This window comes from Neocloeon triangulifer, unplaced genomic scaffold (genome assembly GCF_031216515.1).
Source record: "Neocloeon triangulifer isolate White Clay Creek 2 clone unplaced genomic scaffold, ASM3121651v1 ptg000003l, whole genome shotgun sequence".
In the NCBI taxonomy this organism is placed as follows: Eukaryota; Metazoa; Arthropoda; class Insecta; order Ephemeroptera; family Baetidae; genus Neocloeon; species Neocloeon triangulifer.
Window position 1 is genome coordinate 8,026,460 of NW_026775546.1, and position 20,213 is coordinate 8,046,672.

Genomic DNA, 20,213 nt, shown 5'->3' on the forward strand with positions numbered 1-20,213 from the left:
ATTGGAGGGGATGCAGAGCTGCAAACTTGATATAAATTATTTAAATGTAACCATTTCCTGCGTACGGCAAATTGTTGTGTAAAATAACACAAAATTAATTTTTATATGATAAATTATGAGTTAAAATTTGAATAATTTGCAACATTATATCGAGCAAGACACAAAGACTTGGTTTACATTTTAGAGAAGTTAATTTTTACGTTGGTATTAAAAGTAGTTCAGTCCTTTCACCGATAGGTGGCCGCGGTCGTTTCTCTGGTGTGCAAAGCGAGTGTCGTGGTAAGAATTTTGAGAATCAAATTTTTATCAGCGAATATTCTCTTCATCCGTGCCAAAATTTTCCTCAATTTGGGTTTTATGTGTTATCCTGTTGCCAAAGTGTCGTATGGGCAGCTTCAATCGTTGATTCGCATTGAGGTCAGTGCCGAAATTCGGAGCCGAAATGTTGGTAAACATACGCCTCTGAAGCATGGTGCATCTTGTGTCAAGGGTTCGCCGACTTCGGCCCGAATTTGTGTATCTTCAACTGTGACAGTCGATTGAACGTGCCGGCTAGACTGTCAGTTTTGCAGCAGGGAAAATTATTGTTTGAGTTTAAAGTAAAATTCTCGGTTAAATAGCGAATCTCTTGAGAACCACTATGTATCACCAGTGTTGTCCATAATGTCCATCATTGTTAAAATTTAACGATTTGTTTTGTAAAATATGATTTTTTCCTTGTTGTGCTCTAATTTTAATTTTATTCGCAGATTTAAATTTCACAAAATGGCACCGCGAAAAGGAAAAGTTCAGAAAGAGGAGGTGCAAGTGTCTTTGGGACCGCAGGTCCGCGAAGGTGAAATTGTGTTTGGCGTCGCCCACATTTTCGCAAGCTTCAATGACACTTTTGTCCACGTAACTGACCTTTCCGGAAGGTATGTATTTTAATATAATAAAAATAACAAAATATCAGGTTTACACAAAATTTGATCATACTTATTGCTTAACACTAATATTATTGTTTTTTATTTTTATTAATCAAATGCATTCTTCTTTGTCCAGGGAAACAATTTCAAGAATCACAGGAGGCATGAAGGTGAAGGCTGACAGAGATGAGGCGTCGCCGTACGCAGCTATGTTGGCAGCGCAGGACGTGGCCGAGAAGTGCAAGACCCTCGGCATCACTGCCCTGCACATCAAACTGCGTGCCACTGGCGGAAACCGCACCAAGACCCCCGGACCTGGTGCTCAGTCTGCATTGAGGGCACTCGCCCGTTCTGGCATGCAAATTGGCCGCATCGAGGATGTCACTCCCATCCCGTCAGACTCGACCCGCAGAAAGGGCGGCCGCAGAGGTCGCAGGCTCTAATCCTATGTTTATTACTTGTGACCATCTTGAAAATAATAAAAGATCATTTTGTTCAACATCTAAAATCTGGAACATCTCATTCTGCAGCTAATTCAAAAGTAAATTTCATGTGAAGTTGTTAATAGAGAGCTTATTTAGGTTATTTTAATAGCTGATAATAGAGATGTCTTGTGGAGTATTTTTTTTTCAATGTGAATATGGATTATGAGAAAGTTGATTTAACTTATTTGCTTCAAACAATTTCTGTTTATGTTATTGAACATTGAAAACTTGAGGTATTATTCAAGCCTGGCGTGAATATAAATTTTCTAGATTCTAATTTATTGCCCGCAAATTGTGTACAGAATTTTTAACAATGATATTTTAATGTTACTTCTATCTAAGCTGTTCAGCATAATATAATTACAATGATTGAAGGCTATTTATAATTAATTTTGGTACATTACTCAAATTGCTATAAAACTCCAACAGCCAACAAATCAGTTTAAGATGGCAAAATTTTTAAATTGAAAGTAAAAATCAAAAGGTTTACTTTCCCAAATTTAAATACAGACATCAATTTGAAGAAGTGATAAATTTGCTTCACAAAGCAAAATCTCACAATTTCTTTCCCAAATCTTAATAATTTATGTACAGCCATACTTCATTATTTGATTGAAATTTCCAGGATTGCAGTTGCAGTCAATATTAAATAAACCATACGAATTATACGTGAAATTGGGATTTACCATAACGAAAAAACCGCTACTGTTATTTGTAAAAAAGCAAATTGATTTTAAGCAGTCTTGTTTTACAAGAAAAGCATCTTGATGACAATTAATGATCCAAGCAAGCCTTTAGCTTACAAACTCATTTCCAGTTTTTCAAATATAAAAAGCGATAAAAAGAAATAATAATTGAAAAAGCTTGCTTCTTTTTTTAAATCACAACTATAATGATCAATAATGTAAGGAAAAAATTTTAGCATTTTTAACATTTTAAAATATTGATTATTCTACTCGAGTAATTTTTTTTTAAGACGATCGATCGTCTTAAAAAAAATTAAAATGGGAAAAATAAGCATAAAGGGTATCACAACTAGCAGAAGTCTGCTAAAACGCCTGACATTCAAAAGGAAATAAAGACGCGGCCGGCGCGCCATGAACCCACACACGTTCTGTATTTGAATTTTACGAATTTTAAGAACAGTCACAAACCATGACCTTAAAATATTACTGCCACAATTTTATTTAAATACTGCATGCAGAGCAGAGGGAGGATTAAATTAAGATGTCCATATATGTATTAAAATTTTTCTTTCTCACATCAGGCGATATTTTATGATCATGGGTTAATAAATTATTTTTCATTGGAATATTTTGCGATATATCAGTTTTATAGAAATTTATATCTCGTTTAATGTTACATATTTAAATTTAAAATCTTTAATCCGTCAAAAAATCCATAAAAAGTGTCTTGAAATTTGTTGAGACTGGTATTACAAATTTAGTTTATTGCAAACCAAAATGATAATAAGAAGTTGCAAGTAAGGGGTTTGCATATGATTATACTGACTGATTATTTAATTGCTTAATAAATTATTAATGGGTAATTGTTCAGTAATTTCTATTGTGTAAATTATTATGATTAATTTGTAATTGTTTAAAACAATGTAAGTTGGCTTACACACGGGCTTTATTGTATTCACAACAATTCTGGCTGGATAGGGTAAATTCACTGGCTCGAAATTGTCCGTATAGTGTCACTTAAAAATCAACAAATGGGAGCGGTGTTCCCTGGGTAGGCCGGCAGGCTGCCCTGGAAACGTCCTTGCTGGGAACCCGGACGGCTCCCTGCAGGTCGGCGGCGGCTCTCGGCGCGGCCGGGGCCCACGGCGTGCGGGTCTCTGGCGGCGGACGTTCGGACGCCTTCGTCCGAGCGCTCGCTGGCGGCGTGCCACGTCGGCGCCCGATTCCTCGGACAGGAAGGAGCTGGGGACAAAAACAATGGGTCACTCGGCTGTACTTCCGTCTCACGTAGTGGTTTGACCTTTTGGCCAAAAGAAGGCCTCAGGGAGAAACAATTGTAATTTCTCTTACCTGGCAAAACTGCTCCGTACGGCTTCGGACGGCTCGGCCACACCCCGGACAGTACGATGGACACAGGCGTGCCGCTCGAGGGGCTCGGGACGCGGTCGGCCTTCCGGCTGTCCTCGGACGAGACAGCGTCGGGACGAGACAGCGGTCGGGGCCTTGGGACGGCTCGGACGAGTGCGAAGGGTTCGGACGGGCGTCCGAAACTGCACTGGAAGTCCAGGTGTCCTGCGAACAAAGAGCAAAGGGTTGAATGCTCTCCGTCAGCTGGCTCGAGTGTCGGAGCTTTACCTCGGATTTCTCTGAGGTCTGTCAGCCTTCTGCATCGAGCCAGCGGACGGAGCGCCTTTTTATAGCGCGGGTAGCAGCCCTGGGAGGGTCGTGCAAAACCCACCCACCCATTTGATTTACATTGAGAACTTTCTAGATGCATCTAGAAAGTTCTGTGAATCTGCAGTTGAATTCTAAAATGCCTTTATAAATTCCCTTGAAGTGAATTGGAATCCCATGAATTGTACAAGCTAATTCCAATTGAATTTATAATAATTATTTGTAAATTTAAAGCTACTTTAAATTTAAAATAAATGCAAGATTTATTTGTAAGAATTCAACTTAAAACAATTGCCAGAAATTAAAAAGAATAATTAAAAAGAAAGCCCTTAAAAAATGAATTTAATTGTAAGCCGAAAATTAATTGAATAATAATAATAAAAAAAAACAATGAAGTTCTCCGATGACACAGCCACAGTCAAAACAAACAAATTAAGAGAGGAATAAAATAATTATTCCACACCAAGACCCAATGAAATTAATGAAATAATAGAGATTTATAACCATAATGAAAGAAATGATTCTTCTTTTACTGTGGTTTATTATACAAAAATAATTACATTTTTATTTTTTATTTCTGATAAAAAATTTTATTTTAGCAAAATCCTGACGTGAATTAACATAAAATGAACGGAAAATAGAAAAAAATACATTTGTTTACTAATTTTAGTCTGTGAGAAGCTGTTTTCCCGCGGAAATCGGGCAAAAACGGATCGAAGTTTTAGATTCGCTTCGAAACAAAATCCACAGATGTCACTTTGAACTGTTAAATCCTGAAAATCAGATTGATCGTCAGAAAATTATTTGAAGTAATCAATGTTGACACGATTTAATTTATTTTAAAACACAAAGTAATTTGTATAAAATTTATTGAGATGGTTGAAGTTGAGATAAACTTGCAAAAAAATTAGCAGCAGTTAAAATAAATTGTTGGAAAGTTTTTCTCGAGCATCGATATTCGGATCGGGGGCAAAATTTGAGCGCGTGCGCCGAACAAGGGTGACAGATTATTCAATATGGCGTCGCATTGACTCCAGGGGAGAGGCACTGCACAAATTCGACCTGAATGTGTCATCGGAGGCAGGTGTAGACTCCGCCGCCGCAGTCCCCGAGCACCGAGCGGCCCCCGTGGCCGCCTCCTTGCACGACTCCGTCATCGGAGCCGCCTCCGGCGTTCGCCCCCGGCCTCCGCGCGCAGCGGTGCCGCCTCCAGGTCAGCGTCCCCCGAGGGCCTCTGAGCCACCCCCGTCCTTTTGCGACGGCCCCAGGAGCCGATTGGTCACCTGTGAGAGTGCGGAGGCGGCAGGTCCGGTTTTTGAACCGCTGCCGCCTCCGCAGAGATGCGACACTTTGAGTTGCCATTTTCCCTCGGCCCCTGCGGTTTCGTCAAACTTTTTCGGTTTTTTGCTCCATTTTTTCTGCTTCCCAAAGAGGAAATAATCGGATGTGCGATTTCAATCCAAGAATGATTTTTATTTTAATCTTGGTTCATTCATTCTCAATGCTGATGAGATTCAAAGCTGCAATCAATGTTTTTTTTTGTCACATCCTGCATCGATTTGCTGACCAACTTTCCATGTAAATTGATACACTGCGCTGGGATTGTTTTCATATTATAACGTGAGCATTCAACGCTAGTAAAAAAGTAGGAGATCTTTTATCCTCAATAGCCTAGTTTGTTGAATGATTTCTTTGTAAATTAAATATAAACCTTTCGCTAATATTATTTTGGAATAAAACCCTTGTAGATAAAAAAATCTTAATTCATGTTTTAACATTGGCGTTTCTTCAATGGGCTATTTTTATTATTTTATTATATAAAAAAAATGTCCTGCTTGGTATTAAAAAAAAAAAAAATGCGTTGAGGAAAAGCTGTAGTTAAAATAAAACATGAATGAACTCGCTTTGCCACATTCTCACTCAATAAATTAATAATAATTTACTTAAAAACAACTGTTGCAGGTTCCAATGGGCCTGAGGTGAGCCAGAGGAGTTTTCGCATTGGTAGAGACAAAAGAAATGTCGAGGAACATGAGATCGTTCAACATCAGTGTGGTCGGAGTGTCCGGCACAGAGAAGGAAAAGGGTCACTCAGGAGTTGGCAAGTCATGTCTCTGCAACAGGTAAAAGTTTTTTTATTTCTGTGTGTGGAATTTTGAATTCAATTCTCCACCTACTATTTGCAGGTTTGTTCGTTCGGAAGCCGACGAGTACAATGTGGAGCACATCTCTGTACTGAGTCAGATGGACTTCAGCTCCAGGGTGATCAACAACGATCACTTTCTCTACTGGGGGGAAGTCCTCAAAAGTTCCGAGGATGGCGAGTTTCTCTTTAATGTGGTAGAGCAGACTGAGTTCATTGATGATGCCTCATTTCAAGCTTTTAAAGGTTTAGTTTTGAATAATTTTTTTGAAATATTTTCTAAATATTTTTAATGAGCAGGAGGCAAAATGGAGCCGTATATCAAGCGATGCTGTGCCACAAAACTTGCCTCGGCCGAAAAACTTATGTACATCTGCAAAAATCAGCTAGGTTGGTTTTGTTTTCCCATTTTTAGCTATTTTTTTTTTACTTATAAATATTATCACAGGTATCGAAAAGGAGTATGAACAAAAGGTGCTGCCAGATGGCAGGTTTAGTGTCGATGGGTTTGTTTGTGCATTGGATGTGTCCACAGTGCCCAGCAGGTCCATTGAGAAACAAGTAAGTCCTTGAACTCATATTTTCAGAGATTAATTTCTATACAAACAAATTTTTCATTGTAGGTTGAGTATATTAGTGGAATTTTAAATAACCTGATGAAGACAAAGAAGCCGGTGGTGCTGGTAACTACAAAAAATGACGAGGCCAACGAGCTCTACGTCAAAGAAGCTGAAAGACTGGTGCAGCGGAAAGAGTTCAAAGGCGCTCTCTTGATGATTGAAACTTCCGCCCATGAGAACATAAATGTAGACCAGGCCTTCATTGCTCTTGCTCAGCTGATAGATCGCAGCAAGGGACGGCCTAAGGTTTGTGTCATCTGAAATGACTCTAAGCAAGCTTTGATTAATTTAACCAAAATTGCAGATTGTCCCATTTCACGAGGCAGCCCGTATGAGAAAGGAGCAACTGGACATGGCAACGGAAGGTTTCCAGCGTTTAATACGCAATCAGGTTCAAGACTACCACTGTGTTTGGAGCCACACAAGCAAGAAACTCTCTGGTCACCCTGACTTCATCAACTTCGTGGCCCTCCTCGGAATAGACAGTGCTCAGAGACAATTCCGTCGGCACGTGAAACGTCTCAAAGATGAGCAACTTTCCGCTCGCCTCAATAACTACATGGATATGCTTCCAGAAATCCTACAGGAGATGGTTCCTGACCTCAATACTCTACACGATGGGTAGGAAAAGAAAATTAAATAAAAATGAAATCGAAATCTAAGCTAGGACTGTTTGCAGTGATTGGCCTCTTGTGCAACAGCACATCAAAGACCACCCTGATTTTAATCAGTATTTCTTCGAGTGTCCTGAGGACATGTCCTGGATGGAGCTTGACGAGACCCAAGACGAGGGGCGCATTCCTTATGACGTGCTGGACACTATTGAGGCGGAGACTGTGTTTAAGAACCACCTCAATGTTCTCCAACAGGAGCAGAAGAGATTAGAGTTAGCATCTTATTTAAATTGAAATCTGTACATTAGCCTGGTTAAAAGATTAACTTTTTTTTCTGAAATTTGCACTAACTGAAGAGCAGAATTTTTTATGTTCTGGGTTATGGGCAGGTGATCAATTAAATTGTAAATAGTTTTCCAGGCCGACACTGCTTTTTATACACTTACTAATAATCAATCTTTCTCTGTTTCCGCCTGCTGCAGACTTCCTAGAAGGTATGTATTCAAGCTGTAAAATTAGCCAATACTAACTTTAGAATGAACATTTTTTTTTAGGCTAAATTAATTTTAATTCCCTTAAAATAAAACCTCTTGTTAATTTTTTTAGATGGCGCAAGCAATTCAAGCAGCTGCTAGAGGAAACTGGGTATGTTACTCCTGGCAAATTGCTATCTGAAGTGCGGGTACTCTTTATGGGTAGAGAATGCTTTGAGGCACTTTCTGAGCAGGACTGCCAGCAAATTTATGATCTGCACCAGAAAGAGATTATCGACAAAGCCAAGCACAATTTCCAAGTAATTTTTTATTTTATTTCATGTTCAAAACTTTTAACACTTTGCTACTTGAAGGAGCTGCTACTTGAGCATGCGGATCTGTTTTACCATTTCAAGAGCATAGCGCCGTCTGGAACAATTACACAAGACGACATAAAAGACATCACCGATGCACTACAAGAGGACTCGCGCTACAAGGCACTAGACAGACTTGACCAGGACCGCAAACTGATGCTCTTCCAGCATTTAGGATTTGTCCACTGCCCCATTCGAGAACACTGCCCTGCATTCCCTAACTGCATGGATGCTCTTATCGAGCGAATTCTTGCTACAAAGGCTCATAGGTATATAATTACTGCAAAGATATAATTTTTCTCATAAATATCAAGCAGGCCATCTTCTTGGAATAGGAGTAGTCAATGGTTGCTGAGTGCTGATAGTAATAAATTGAATCTGGTTCTCCTTGGTATTGATGGTTTGGCAGAGGAATTAGCTACAGAGATTAGGGTTCGTAAAACTGAAATTGCTCATTAGCACGTTTTTTTTAACCTTTTCACTGACAATTTAGGCACAATGTGAAGATGACGAGTATGAATTTGAGTGTCAGACTTACGGTTTGGACTATAGGATAATTGATGGAGATGTCTCTTTGCCTCAGAACTCATTCAGAACGTCAGATTTTTTGCCACACGGTGAGTACTTTTGAACAATGTCTTTCCAATTAATCTATACTCTGGCCTGGCTCTCTCATTCAAGGAGACCACTCAGAACATGGTATGTCTGAATACTTTTGTCTCCTCCAATTTGTCACTGTTAAGTCCTCTATTGAATGATCACTTTAGAAGGATTATAACAGTTTAGCACTCATTTACTCTTGAAATCCATTTCACAATCGCCTTTACATAAAACACTTTACTTAGGGCCAGAGATTCCTGTAAATAATTTTGAAAACAGTTTGTCCAATAAAAGCACATTTCCTCTTTCCAATATTGCCAACAATGTGTCAAGCAATTTTTATAATTTTTCATTTTTTGCAGGCTGTTTCTGTGTTTACTCCAATCCCGAGTCCTTTGAGTATGTGAGAGACAGTCTTGAGAAAACTCTGTTGTCAAACCTTGAGCAAGAGGATCGTTTGCCCTTCCAAGGCCTGCCCATAGTCATTCTCTTCTCCTGCGATCCATCCGTTGACGAAAAAGAAGCAATGCATCTTCGGGAGGAGGGCCAGTCCCTTGCTGATAGGTATTTTTTTTTGTAATGAAAAATCCAGTGCTATTCTAACTGGTGATTTTAAGCTTGCAATGCCCTTTTATCGATGTGTCTATCGACGAGTCAGTGTCAGGAGGTGATTGCCAGAGGTTTAACTCTGTGCTGATCTCAGACGCCCTTCGACAGCTGGTTCAGTCTATCCAGCACAGGGCAGGGTTCCTCAACATCTATCAGTCAGTTGTAGAGTGAGTTTCAATCCTTATTAATTAATATAATTATCTCCTAAATATTGCGGATTTTTTTTCATAGATACAGTGAGCCAGATATTCGGATAATATTGTGTGTTTTCTGCGGAGACCCCTATTCTGTTGAACATGTGCTAAGTCCTTTGCTGAGCCACCAGTGCTGCTTCCTTTCGGGAGACCGCAGCATCATCCTGGAAACCTTCCTAGGCGATTCAAAGCGTAAGGTTGAAGTTATCATCTCGTCATTCCACGGCGCTAATGCTTTCCGCGAGGAGCTCGTCCATGGGTTCGTGCTTGTCTACTCAACAAAACGAAAAGCCTCCCTAGCCACCCTAGAGTGAGTGTCCTCAGAGATTTAAACAATTTATATTGATGCTCAATCATTGAATTTTCAGTGCATTTTCTGCCAACATTCCAAATCTGCCAATTCAAATTTTGGCCGTGACTGACTCCGGTGGTGCAAATGCGTTCTTTAGTAATGACCTAAGCCACCAGCTCATTGCAGGTGGTAATATTGTGGCAGACAGACTCGGTGCCCACTTCATGACTTCAGCTGCCACTGCCCAACAGAAAAGTGAGTTTCTTTTAAAGAAAATAATTTTGCAATTTTTTTATTTATTTTTTTTTTATTCAATTTGCAGCTGCGTTTTTCACACCGTTCTTCAAAGAGGTTTGGGACAAGAAGCCAGAGATCGAGCAGGCGTTCAATATGGAAGAGCCTGGACAGCTAGACGACTCTGGTGAAGGCACCCTAGAGAGATCCTCGGGACGACACCACCCTCGACCGCCACCCCGCCACGAAAGCTATCACATCAAGGCTTCTAACTCCAATGATGGGTAATTTAAATAACCTTGCAAATAATGAAGTTTATGCAACCACAAAGTTATAAAAAAATAGTGCTGTGGGTTGCCATGTTGATCATTTTATTAATTACGGGCCAAATTACTGAAAACCACATCCTTTTTTCCTGGAAGTGTGTGGTTACTCACTTCCTTGCTACATTTAACACCAAGCCAGATTAATGAAAAAAAAAGTCTACTTGCTCAATGCTCACTTGTAGGGAGCCAAAAAGTAAATATTCTTGCTCTCAATGTAAATAGAGAATTTTAATACATTTGATTTAAAAGTCCCGTCTACCTATTCCGTTAGTTTTTGTTCATGGGGGAAATATATTTTAACAGGAGTGGCAGTGAAATTTATGAGCGACTGCCAACGGACGGTTCAATGGGTGATGAGCTCGATGATCAGCTCTCGCCAACATTCCCTGATGATCAGGGTCTGTCGGCCAGTGAGGATTCCGAGTACTCTGTCGAGCTGTATCACCAGGAAAATGGCGAGCACCATCTAGTCAAGCCATCTGACATAAAAAACCGCAGAAAGTTGCATCAAGGTAATTAGTTGTTTTTTCTTCAAATCTTTGCTATCTTACTTTCCTTCTATGACTTGCACTGAGAGATAAACAAAATATCTAATAACCACTCGAAGTGATTCATTATATCTTTGCTAATCTCGATGGGGGATGCTTTCCTTTATGTCATGCTACCGGGTTCAGGTTTTGAGGTGTATCCGCCCCCAACTACCCCACCAGAGCCGGCCCCTCCTGACCACCCCCCGCAGCGCTCCAGACTGAGCAAGGCGTCGGCCTCGCTGCCCACAGGATCGCACTCGAGCCTCGAGGAGATCACATGTAATTGTCCTAAAATCTGGACGGCTCTCATTTTACTGACAATCAAGCTTTTAATTTTATTCATCAATTGAGAGACCTGTCCTGCTTTGATGCTTTTCCTACTTATCGATACTAATTACGGTTCTCTCTGTTCCCAAGCTGACATAAGCGGCTCCCGGGAGTCGTTGGCCACTAGAGGTGACTCAGGTGATTTGTGTCTGTCTCGTGTCCATCCACCTGCATGTCCTCCTCTCACTTGATTTCTTTCAACCTTATATATTATTTTAACAAACCATGCGTTTCTAATTTCCCTGCCAGAATCATTGTCCTTGTCATGTAGTTTTTAGGTGAATTAATTTCTGATTTTATCCATCATGTAAATCAATCTGTTCCAGAAGTTATCAAGAATAACTTTTTACCTTTCGCATTTTTTTTAATGCTTACAGACAAGGAAGACAATGAGTTGTTGTTCAACAGCTATGGTATGCATGCGTTCACTACTGGAAGACGACACCTGACTTCCAAGTCGACCCGTCCAAAGGGCAACAGTCAAACCCTCAAGGTATGTCACCTGCTATGATGATTAACTCGAACTTTAGCTTGGCTTGAGTAATGTCCTCATTAATAAATGACACTTGCATGATTTCAACGCCTTGCATTATTTTACTTTCACAAATTCAACTTTTTTATGTAAAAACTAAACGAGCAATTTTTATCATGATGGTAGTTGAGCTTTTTAAAATTAATTTCTGCATGAGTTCACCCTTGAGTTGCTCCTCTCTCTGCTGCCCGTCGGTGCTTTAAACGGACGGTTTCGGAGAGCTGAGTGTTGGTTGTCGTTTTTAGCAGCCTGGCAAGTTGAATATGGAAAAATTTTCCAACTTGGATGTCGCTTTGAAACGAATGAATCCCGAACCGGCAAAAGAGGCCAAGGCCCGAGAGGCTTGGGCCAGAAGACACGCTCCCCTCGCCAAGTCCGAGGACTTTGAGCAGGTAAGCCACGACCCTGAGCACGATTACTGCCAAAAATTCAATTAGACTCGCACACTTTGCATTTTTAAGCCATTTTTTAATTTAATTATCTAATTTGTGTGTTGTTATTGTTAGATGTTTCCTTGTCATAACATAGACCTAGCTAATGAGTTAGTCATAACCAACATTTTAACAACAATATATTTAATTCAAGGCTTACTTGTTAGTGGAAATGGCTGGAACTCACTAGTAACCCCAGTTACACTAATATTAATAAATTCAATCACAATTTTTTGATTTGACTGTGAATTGAGCAGGAATCAAATTTACAAAAGGCTATTTTACCCCAATAGTAATATGGTTTTTGTCCTGTTAAATTGGCTCAGATTGAGATGTGATCCATTCAATTGCAGGTTAAAGATGCTCTGCAGGGTGGCTTCCAGTACGACGGCGAATTCAGTTATATGCCTCAAGATACTTTGTCTGGCACTAACAAATCTCGCTTGCGTCAAAGAAGAGACAAGGGACATAGACAAGGTAATTAAACCTTTTTTAAGAGGCTACAAACTCATAAGCTTTATTGTGTTCGAAGTTCCTTCCAAACCAGTTTCTTTTTTTTCCTTTTTTTCCAAACCAGTTTCTTAAAATCCATGTTTTTTTTTCAATTTGCTGGTCAGTATTTAATTACACAAAATAAATCTAAGTTTTGACCACAGTAAACAGTCAATGAACGTCTCATCGGCACAATAGTTATTTGTTGAAAGGACAATCAAATTTAAATATTATAAATGAATCAGGAACTAAATCAGAAGTTTTTAACCTCCGTTACTCTTATTTTGTAAATAGTCCAAAATTTTGTAAATTTTTTACCTTTTGAATCCTGCCAGTGTGAGTTAAGATTGAATTTGCATTGTACAGAACTGCGCTTTTTTACGTTTGACGAAATTGAAACCCTGTTTGTAAAAAGAGTCCCTGTTCTGCAATTATTTTCTGTCGCTTTCTATCGCTTACGCTAATGAGCTTTCTGGTGGGTGGTTTGTGAACAGCGTACACTGACTCGGACAGTGATTGGAGCAGCCTGGAACGCCGCAAGCTGGCCGCCGAGATGTACCGTGGAGGCGCCGGGGTTGGTGGCCAAGGCCGCAAGTCCACCCCGCACAAGCGGACCCGCAAGAAGAGGGCGGCCATTCCCGTGGCTACGCCGCGCGTCCCACCCTTTGGAGACGCGGCCGCCGCCATGCTCAGCTATCGCTTCAAGGACGACAAAGGTGTTAATTCAATTTCAGATTCTTTTTTTTTTTTTCAAATCTCCAAAGTCAGTCGACGTGAGCATGAAATAAAGAGTGGCATGGCTTTGTTTTTTGCAATTACCATTTGCAACCATTAAAATGAACAGCATCCTCATTTTAAAAATTTCAAAAGCTGCTCATTTTGATAAATAATGGTTGCGCTTGGTGAGCTTTTTTGTTATTTTGGTTATTTTGGCAACAGTGAGTGAATCAGGCTCGGACGAGAGTGAAGAAGAGCCACGGACATTGCCCCCGAGGCCGCACAAGCATCCCCTACGAAGGCCTGTTGCACCGCCGGTAATTCCAAGGCACTTCGCCTACCACCAGTCAGGTGAGGTTTTACCCTAGGTTCCAAGAGTTTTCATTTTGGCTGGCATTTCATCTATTTCATCTTTGACTTTGGTGTTTCCATCTATACATTTAACCATTTGCTCCTATTGTAGATAATTCAACTTCCTCTAATTGTGTATAATTAGTTTTTAAGTAGTACTTTCTAAAAATATAATACAACTTAAGAACTCAAGATATAATTTTATGTTCCTTTTCTGTTTTCTTTTTCCTGTCGTGTAGATTTAATTGTTCATAGACTAACTTGCATGTTGTTAGCTTTTTGCGAGTGTAAGTGTAGAACTAACAAAAGAATCCTTCAACTTTCTAGGACTACTCACTTCAGTGGCTCTGCCACACTTCCATTGGCAATTCATGATTCTAATTCACTTCTTTAGTTGTTTTGTTTGAGTTTTTACTAATTAAGAAAGAGCTTCATTTTAATTAAACTTATATTACATAGGCAAATACAAACTGGAAGGAACTTTTGGCCCTGAGGAAGAGTCCAGCTTGGATGTTTCATCACCACGAGATGTCAACTCTCCAATGGTGGGTTAATATTTAAATTTGGAAAAAAAAACAAGTAGATTTATTATTTATCAGGGTCTCTTAACAATCCAGGACCACCACCAGATGTATCAAGGTCTACAAGGCTATGGTGCTCCTCCAGCTGATGTAAGCATTGTGTCTAATGCTATTGCCTTGATTCATTGTTTTTATCCTCTAGTACGGAGGTGGTTCAAAGAAGGATGAAAAGACATCACGTAAGGAGAAGCAAAAGGCCAAGGAGGAAGAGAAGCGCCGGCAGAAGGAGGAAAAGAAACTCGACAAAGACCGCAAGAAGGCGGCAAAGGCAGCAGGCAGTAAAGTTGCCGTCAAAGGGCCTTGTTTGGCTGACTTTGCGCAGTCTAAGCAGAATGCCGTGCCGCTAATCATTGAAAAGTGCGTTCAGTTCATTGAAAGCGAAGGTGTCGACTCGGAGGGTATCTACAGAGTGCCTGGAAACCGCGCCCATGTTGAACTGCTCTTCCAGAAGTTGGAAGAAGGTAAAAACTCTGATAAAAAATATAAAAAATATTAAAATAATTATAACTTAAATGTTACAGATCCCAACGTAAATGTGGCAGCACTAGACATTCCTGTGAACGCGGTGGCCACAGCTTTGAAGGACTTCTTCTCAAAACGTTTGCCACCAATTTTCACTGAGGAGGCCATGGACGAGCTGGAGAACATCTCAGGTATGTGTACGGATTAAGTTAAACTAAATAGGAAATTTTAAAATTCTTACATTAAATTTAGCTCAAATTTTTTATTGAGGCCAGGTTGATCATTCATTGTTGTGGTGGTTAAAGTGGGTAGGGCTTTTTGTAGAAATTAACCACACTCTTTGAGCTGGGTTGTCTAAATTGTATTGTGTTGCTCCCACTTAGTGGACAAGGCCAGGAGAGCCCTTGACTCACATGGTGAGCCCAAATCACACATTCAGCTGTCTCTCTCACTCTCTGTCCCTGTGTCTCCTCTTCCTGCGAAGCATGTGACCTGCTGACCGACTGCTTCCTCACCCACCTCTCTATTTCAGAGTGGGGGTTTCTGAACGAAACTGTCCTACCTGTTAGCTACATACTCTGAAATCAGTCAGTTTTTCAATGTCTCTCGTTTTTTTATGGAACGGATGTTTGATACAAATTATTCTTCGATTAGTCTCAATTGATCGTGGGACATGATATTAATCCCTGCTGCTGGAATGAAACTGAATCTCTCCTGTTTGGCCCTGTCTATGCATATTATTTACTTATATTTGTTGTTTTCTGTGCACAGCAAGAAAATTTTGACTTCTTTTGAATTTTTAGTGAGAACCTCTGATCGGAGTATGCGCCTTCTTCAGCTTAGGGAACTCCTCACTAAGAAACTGCCAGACGAAAACTTCCAGGTGCTCAAATTCATATTCCAGCATTTTGTCAAGTAAGTATCATTGCACCCTTCACATTTTATAGGAATGTCACATCATTTATGATTTATTTATCTATTACTAACAATGGTTAATTATTTATCAGGGTGGCTGAAAACTGCAAGCTGAACAGCATGGACACCAAGAACCTGGCCATCTGCTGGTGGCCAACCTTGTTGCCATACGAGTTCAGTGACATGGGCAAGTTTGAGCAGATGCGGCCGCACCTTGAGGACCTGGTGCAAACCATGATCGACCAGTTCCCCTTCCTCTTCTGCGGAAAGGAGGCCTTCGTCATGGTTTAGTGTCTCTCAGTAGACTTTGTGATAAAAAGAAAAACGCGTACACACATAAACACACATTTAACTCACACACACACAAACACAATTTGTCAGTTCTAAGTCATCAATGTGGTCAATGAATGTCGCACCGCAGCGCTTGCGCAGCCCCTCCCCGTCCAACCTTGGATCTTCTGGAGCTGAGGAGCCCCCCTTTGTATGGAGAACACGTGTGATTCCTGTACTTAACTCCTTCTTGGATTGATGTGCTTTTACCTCCTTGGACCGATTCGCACGATGGGGCTGCTTCTCCGCACAAATCATTGAATTTTACTTGCGATTTTGTTTAGATTGATGCCAAAGATTTTAAAAAATGATCTTTTTAAGTGGGCGACTTTTGTATTTTTGCTCGTCGAGAGGTTTCTCTCTTGCACTAGACAAGTGCAGCAGTCGGAGCAGCGTCTCTTTTTGATGCATTCGTGCCATAAATCGCCATTTTGCTGGATCTCCTGCAGATACCACTTTTGCATTTCTAAATGTTAGTACACGAGGCTCGCCAGTTTTTCGGCTAGTCGTGTTGCCCGTAACTTCTATGAAACTTTTTGTAATCCGCCGTGGCGCAGCCTCAGAGTAGATAAAATGACAATGGCGCTTTTTAGTCAACTATAAACACCGACATGATAAATTATTAAAAAGCCTCTCGGCTGACGAGGAAGTTTTTGCTAAATTATGGGCTTCCGAAACTGATCGAAATTTCTATTGGACTTATAACTAATTCTTGTACTGAATTGGCCCAAAAACTTCCTTGTGGCATTTGAACTGAAACCCTGTTGGGTATTTTTATACGCAGTATTTTAATTAGGCACAAAAGCAGTCCCATCATCACAACTAATAATAAAGTTAAGAGGGGAGGGGGTGGAATTCAGGAGATTTTAAAGCACATCTAAGGAGCCCTTTTTTATTGTTTTGGGTGCGTGAGCATGTTGAGTGATTTTTGTGCACGGCGAATATGCCGTTTATGGAAATTTAAAAAATAACTCGGGGATCGGCTCAACTCGGCGTTTGTAAATTTTTCTTAGTCGTACTCTCTGGGGGAGGCGTGCGTGCATGCGCGGCGCGTCAGCTCTCTGCTCGTCTGTCTAGCACTAGAGTGGACAAGTTTGTCCGATTTTGCAGGCCCAGCTATCTCTATCTCTTTCTTGTAACCCCAAGTGTATCTCGGCCAATAAAAGATGCAACTGATCAATACTCGGTCAACTATAAGTTAAATAAGTACCTTGTTTTATTAACCAGCACACACTTTGATAGTGATTTGTTTAATTTGTTGAAAAAAAATGCAATTTTATTCGAGGTTTAAGATGTAATTTGTTTCTTAAAATCAAATACCTAATAAATTGGAAAATTGATTGTACATGATAAAATACAGATTGGAAGTTTTATCAATCTGCTAAGTCTTGGTAAAAATATTTTTTCAAACTAGAACAATTATAAAATATTATTTGAATTGTAATCTTAGAAGTAAAATTATTCTAATTCCATGAATTAAATTTAGATCTTCAAATCGTGTTTGCTACTCTTAAAATTTATTGAAAAAAGATGCAAATTTGTAATCAAAATTTAGTAAATCTTCTTTGATGTCATACTTGAAACTCCTTATCAATAACGAGCTTGAACATAGGTCACACAGAGTTAATCAGATTCAGATGATGACGAACTGCTGCTCCTATTCCTCTTTTGCTTATTATGGCTCTGAGCCTGGGGCACCGAAATAACACTTCTCATGCGGGTAGAACTTTCCTCCTCTGATTCTTCGGGGAGATCCAAGCTCACATTTCGCAAACGGTTTCTTCGTTCTCCTTTATCAGTTGAAGACCTCATCTCCCTCTCTGGCTGTCGCTCTATAGAACGCGCTTGTCTCCGTGCAGGTGATCGACTTCTTTTATGCTTGTGATCACTTTTTGACAGCTCCGATCTGTCTTTCTTCTTGCTTTTTTTCCGCTCTGAAGAAGATGATAATGATGAGTCTGAGCTTAAGCTTGAGTCGGAGGAGTCTGAGCTTAGTGAAGAGTCTGACGATGTTGATGAATTGGATTCTTTGTCGCTCGAGTCAGAATCTGAAGAAGACGAAGAATCTTTCTTTTCAGTTTCAACTGGCGTGCTCCTGGCGTTACAATAAAATATTAATTACAATTGTCTTAAAAACTAATTTTAATCTTACACTGTCAACTGCTCTGTATTGCTGATTTGATTAGGATTCTTCAATCTTTTATTCAGCTGGGCCGTCCTTGTTGGTCGCTCAAGGATTTTTCGTTTGTTTTGGCACTCGTACGTCCAATGACCCTTTTGCAGACACTTCTGGCATTTGGGCTCGCCCATGTGCCTGAAACAAGACTCATTGAATTTTGCCCTCATAACAGAACGACAGATTTACTAAATTTACTTACCGCCCACTTGCATTTCGCATGGGAAGCATGCCAATCTTGAAACCGTTCCGCATCATTTTGGCTTAAACCTTGTTGGGCGGGTGACACTTCTGAGTTTAAAAAAAATGACAGGAATAAACTAGTTTAACAGCAAGGGAGCTGTCTGTGATAATGCGTTTTGTAAACTGACATTAAGTAAATTACGCTTGTTGATATCGAACCGGCCGAAATTCAGGCGACTGTAAACAAAACAATGCAGGGCAATTTCATTGGTGACGTCAAAGCAGCCAACCGTAACAATTGAGACATCAGCGACGAAACACTTGAATTCAATAGAGATTTATCCCCTAACACAAAGGTAATCTTCTATTTTTGCATGTGCTTTGTACTCGAATAATAGCCTCAATGCAAGACCGAAGCGAGTCAATTGTAATTTTAACTTCCAAGTGTCACGTTGGTATTGCAGCAGTATCAATTTTCATTGCTAAATTAATATGACATACTTTCGCCATTTTCACGCCATCTCATGGCAAGATTGGAAATTAATTTTATTTTAAGACTTCAATCAGCAAATTTCGGGCAGAAAAGCTAAATGAAAAGCCACGGCTACTGAAAAACTGATCCAAGCAATCTGTGCATCGCGCTTTTGAGCGATTTCAACCCTTTGAAACATTTTTCTTGCAATTAAATATTCAATTTTGCCCTTTTCCGTTATGCTTGGTAGCGACGTGCAGCGGCGGTAGCTGCAACCCACAGGTCGGCCGATCGTGGTCTCGGAATCCGTTCGAGGGGAGGTGAAAGAACAGCTTGCTTGGAGACCAGCACAAGCGAGCGAGTCTGCTGGTGCTGGGCGGCAGGTCCGAGTGATTTCAGTCGGCTGCCCTTCTTGCTTGGTGTGAGAGAGAGAGATCGGGTGAGCGAAGGAGCAACGAGAGCCCTGCAGCTTGTCCACGGAATGAGATAACAACGCAATGCCGGCGCACACCCCGACCGGATAAGAAGGAAGGCAGGTGACCGAAGGGGTAGCTTGGCCATCGACAAGCAGTGTGTCTGACTGCGGGTGTTTTTCAGCAGCTGATGGATCAGAAAAGACGACGGGCCTGGCAATGTGCAACGCAGCCGTTCTAACCTCCCATCAGATGGTACCAGCAATGCCGCTGTCGCGGACCAGGTCGCTGCTCAGCAACATCAATGGCAACCACCCGGACTCGGGCACCGGACAGTCGTACCTTCCGCACCTCGGCTCGGCCGACAGCAACGGTCTGCTCAAGACGGCCTCATCAACCGCCGCAGGGTTGGCCGAGCGACTCAACCCGCCCGAGCGCAACGGCGGCTCCGTCGAACCGTCGTCGCTGCCCAACCTGAACATGCGTTCGGACAGTCCGCCGCTGGTCAAAACGTCCAGCACCTCCAGTACGAGCAGCAGCAACGGCAGCAGTAATCAGCAGGCGGCCGCACTCGCCGCGGCGGCCGCCAAGCCCAAGACAATGGTGGCCACCCCCGAGCAGGTGGCCAAACTGTACCTGAGCAAGCTGACGCCGTACGAGCACCACGAGATCTTCAACTACCCACAGATCTACTTCATCGGGGCCAACGCCAAAAAGCGGCCCGGCATCATCGGCTCGGGCAACAACTGTGGATACGACAACGAGCAGGGCTCGTACATCCACATCCCTCACGACCACATCGCCTACAGATACGAGGTCCTCAGGGTCATAGGAAAAGGCAGCTTTGGACAGGTGCGACATTGGAAACCTTTCATTAGTGCCTGTGAAACTCAAAGTTTGAAAAAAATTTGGAATTTGTTTCAAAGACTCATATTCACAATTTAAAAAAAAAAAAAAATCAATTCAAAATTTACAAATTTTCAAAGTTTTTTCTTAGAAAATTGGTCTAGATTTTCAATTTTTCCCTTTTTTTACATATAGTTGAAGATGTGAAAATAAGATTTTTTAAAGT

At 40.9% G+C, this 20,213-nt stretch overlaps 5 protein-coding genes across 23 annotated transcripts in view; 3 read left to right on the forward strand and 2 right to left on the reverse strand.

Moving 5' to 3' along the window:
* The first annotated feature begins 162 nt into the window (after positions 1-162).
* On the forward strand, positions 163-1,413 carry LOC132193260 (small ribosomal subunit protein uS11A). Of its 2 annotated transcripts, none has more exons than XM_059613819.1 (3): positions 163-279; positions 750-914; positions 1,042-1,413. In XM_059613819.1, the coding sequence occupies exons 2-3, from the start codon at positions 766-768 to the stop codon at positions 1,346-1,348; spliced, it is 456 nt and encodes a 151-aa protein (XP_059469802.1). In that variant the 5' UTR covers positions 163-279; positions 750-765; the 3' UTR covers positions 1,349-1,413. The 2 variants fall into 2 exon arrangements, with proteins under 2 accessions (XP_059469802.1, XP_059469803.1); XM_059613820.1 differs by lacking the exon at positions 163-279 and adding an exon at positions 297-417.
* Positions 1,414-3,004: 1,591 nt separating this feature from the next.
* Positions 3,005-4,071, reverse strand: LOC132192533 (uncharacterized). Of its 2 annotated transcripts, XM_059612534.1 has the most exons (3): positions 3,712-4,067; positions 3,427-3,648; positions 3,005-3,318 (listed from the first exon to the last, which is right to left on the reverse strand). In XM_059612534.1, the coding sequence occupies exons 1-3, from the start codon at positions 3,851-3,853 to the stop codon at positions 3,101-3,103; spliced, it is 582 nt and encodes a 193-aa protein (XP_059468517.1). In that variant the 5' UTR covers positions 3,854-4,067; the 3' UTR covers positions 3,005-3,100. The 2 variants fall into 2 exon arrangements, with proteins under 2 accessions (XP_059468517.1, XP_059468516.1); XM_059612533.1 differs by having other exon boundaries at positions 3,427-4,071.
* A 673-nt stretch (positions 4,072-4,744) lies between these two features.
* LOC132193020 (rho GTPase-activating protein 190) lies at positions 4,745-17,103 on the forward strand. 15 transcript variants are annotated; one of them, XM_059613351.1, is made up of 33 exons: positions 4,745-4,963; positions 5,713-5,873; positions 5,937-6,139; positions 6,194-6,283; positions 6,342-6,454; positions 6,517-6,759; positions 6,818-7,134; positions 7,193-7,399; positions 7,610-7,621; positions 7,734-7,920; positions 7,975-8,243; positions 8,292-8,406; positions 8,468-8,591; positions 8,937-9,138; positions 9,192-9,350; positions 9,415-9,687; positions 9,746-9,924; positions 9,992-10,187; positions 10,533-10,741; positions 10,904-11,038; positions 11,177-11,224; positions 11,464-11,579; positions 11,864-12,010; positions 12,403-12,526; positions 13,036-13,257; positions 13,481-13,609; positions 14,069-14,154; positions 14,209-14,280; positions 14,333-14,651; positions 14,712-14,843; positions 15,036-15,068; positions 15,456-15,567; positions 15,660-17,103. In XM_059613351.1, exons 2-33 carry the CDS (start codon positions 5,770-5,772, stop codon positions 15,856-15,858), a joined length of 5,076 nt encoding a protein of 1,691 aa, XP_059469334.1. In that variant the 5' UTR covers positions 4,745-4,963; positions 5,713-5,769; the 3' UTR covers positions 15,859-17,103. The 15 variants fall into 15 exon arrangements, with proteins under 15 accessions (XP_059469334.1, XP_059469338.1, XP_059469335.1 ...); XM_059613355.1 differs by having other exon boundaries at positions 14,227-14,280; XM_059613352.1 differs by having other exon boundaries at positions 11,867-12,010.
* A 289-nt stretch (positions 17,104-17,392) lies between these two features.
* Positions 17,393-18,583, reverse strand: LOC132193024 (zinc finger CCHC domain-containing protein 10-like). The gene is made up of 3 exons (XM_059613372.1): positions 18,276-18,583; positions 18,050-18,211; positions 17,393-17,992 (listed from the first exon to the last, which is right to left on the reverse strand). Exons 1-3 carry the CDS (start codon positions 18,329-18,331, stop codon positions 17,521-17,523), a joined length of 690 nt encoding a protein of 229 aa, XP_059469355.1. The 5' UTR covers positions 18,332-18,583; the 3' UTR covers positions 17,393-17,520.
* Positions 18,584-19,053: 470 nt separating this feature from the next.
* Positions 19,054-20,213, forward strand: part of LOC132193022 (dual specificity tyrosine-phosphorylation-regulated kinase 2-like) — a 34,074-nt gene continuing 32,914 nt past the window's right edge. Inside the window, exons 1-2 of one of the 3 annotated variants that reach the window (XM_059613369.1) lie at positions 19,054-19,264; positions 19,329-19,993. In XM_059613369.1, the coding sequence (XP_059469352.1) occupies positions 19,361-19,993 (633 nt within the window). In that variant the 5' untranslated portion in view covers positions 19,054-19,264; positions 19,329-19,360. Of the gene's footprint in view, positions 19,994-20,213 lie in introns of all 3 variants that reach the window. The other 2 variants (XM_059613370.1, XM_059613368.1) reach the window with 2 other exon arrangements.

Bases quoted from the DNA above. Each gene is read 5' to 3' on its own strand.
- LOC132193260 (XM_059613819.1), top strand. From the start codon at position 766: ATGGCACCGCGAAAAGGAAAAGTTCAGAAAGAGGAGGTGCAAGTGTCT. The intron at 915-1,041 runs GTATGTATTTTA...TTCTTTGTCCAG, and splicing joins GTAACTGACCTTTCCGGAAG to GGAAACAATTTCAAGAATCA.
- LOC132192533 (XM_059612533.1), bottom strand. From the start codon at position 3,853: ATGCATCTAGAAAGTTCTCAATGTAAATCAAATGGGTGGGTGGGTTTT. The intron at 3,319-3,426 runs GTAAGAGAAATT...TTTTGTCCCCAG, and splicing joins GTACGGAGCAGTTTTGCCAG to CTCCTTCCTGTCCGAGGAAT.
- LOC132193020 (XM_059613351.1), top strand. From the start codon at position 5,770: ATGTCGAGGAACATGAGATCGTTCAACATCAGTGTGGTCGGAGTGTCC. The intron at 10,742-10,903 runs GTAATTAGTTGT...TACCGGGTTCAG, and splicing joins CCGCAGAAAGTTGCATCAAG to GTTTTGAGGTGTATCCGCCC. The intron at 15,568-15,659 runs GTAAGTATCATT...ATTATTTATCAG, and splicing joins ATATTCCAGCATTTTGTCAA to GGTGGCTGAAAACTGCAAGC.
- LOC132193024 (XM_059613372.1), bottom strand. From the start codon at position 18,331: ATGATGCGGAACGGTTTCAAGATTGGCATGCTTCCCATGCGAAATGCA. The intron at 18,212-18,275 runs GTAAGTAAATTT...GTCTTGTTTCAG, and splicing joins ATGCGAAATGCAAGTGGGCG to GCACATGGGCGAGCCCAAAT. The intron at 17,993-18,049 runs GTAAGATTAAAA...TTGTAACGCCAG, and splicing joins AATACAGAGCAGTTGACAGT to GAGCACGCCAGTTGAAACTG.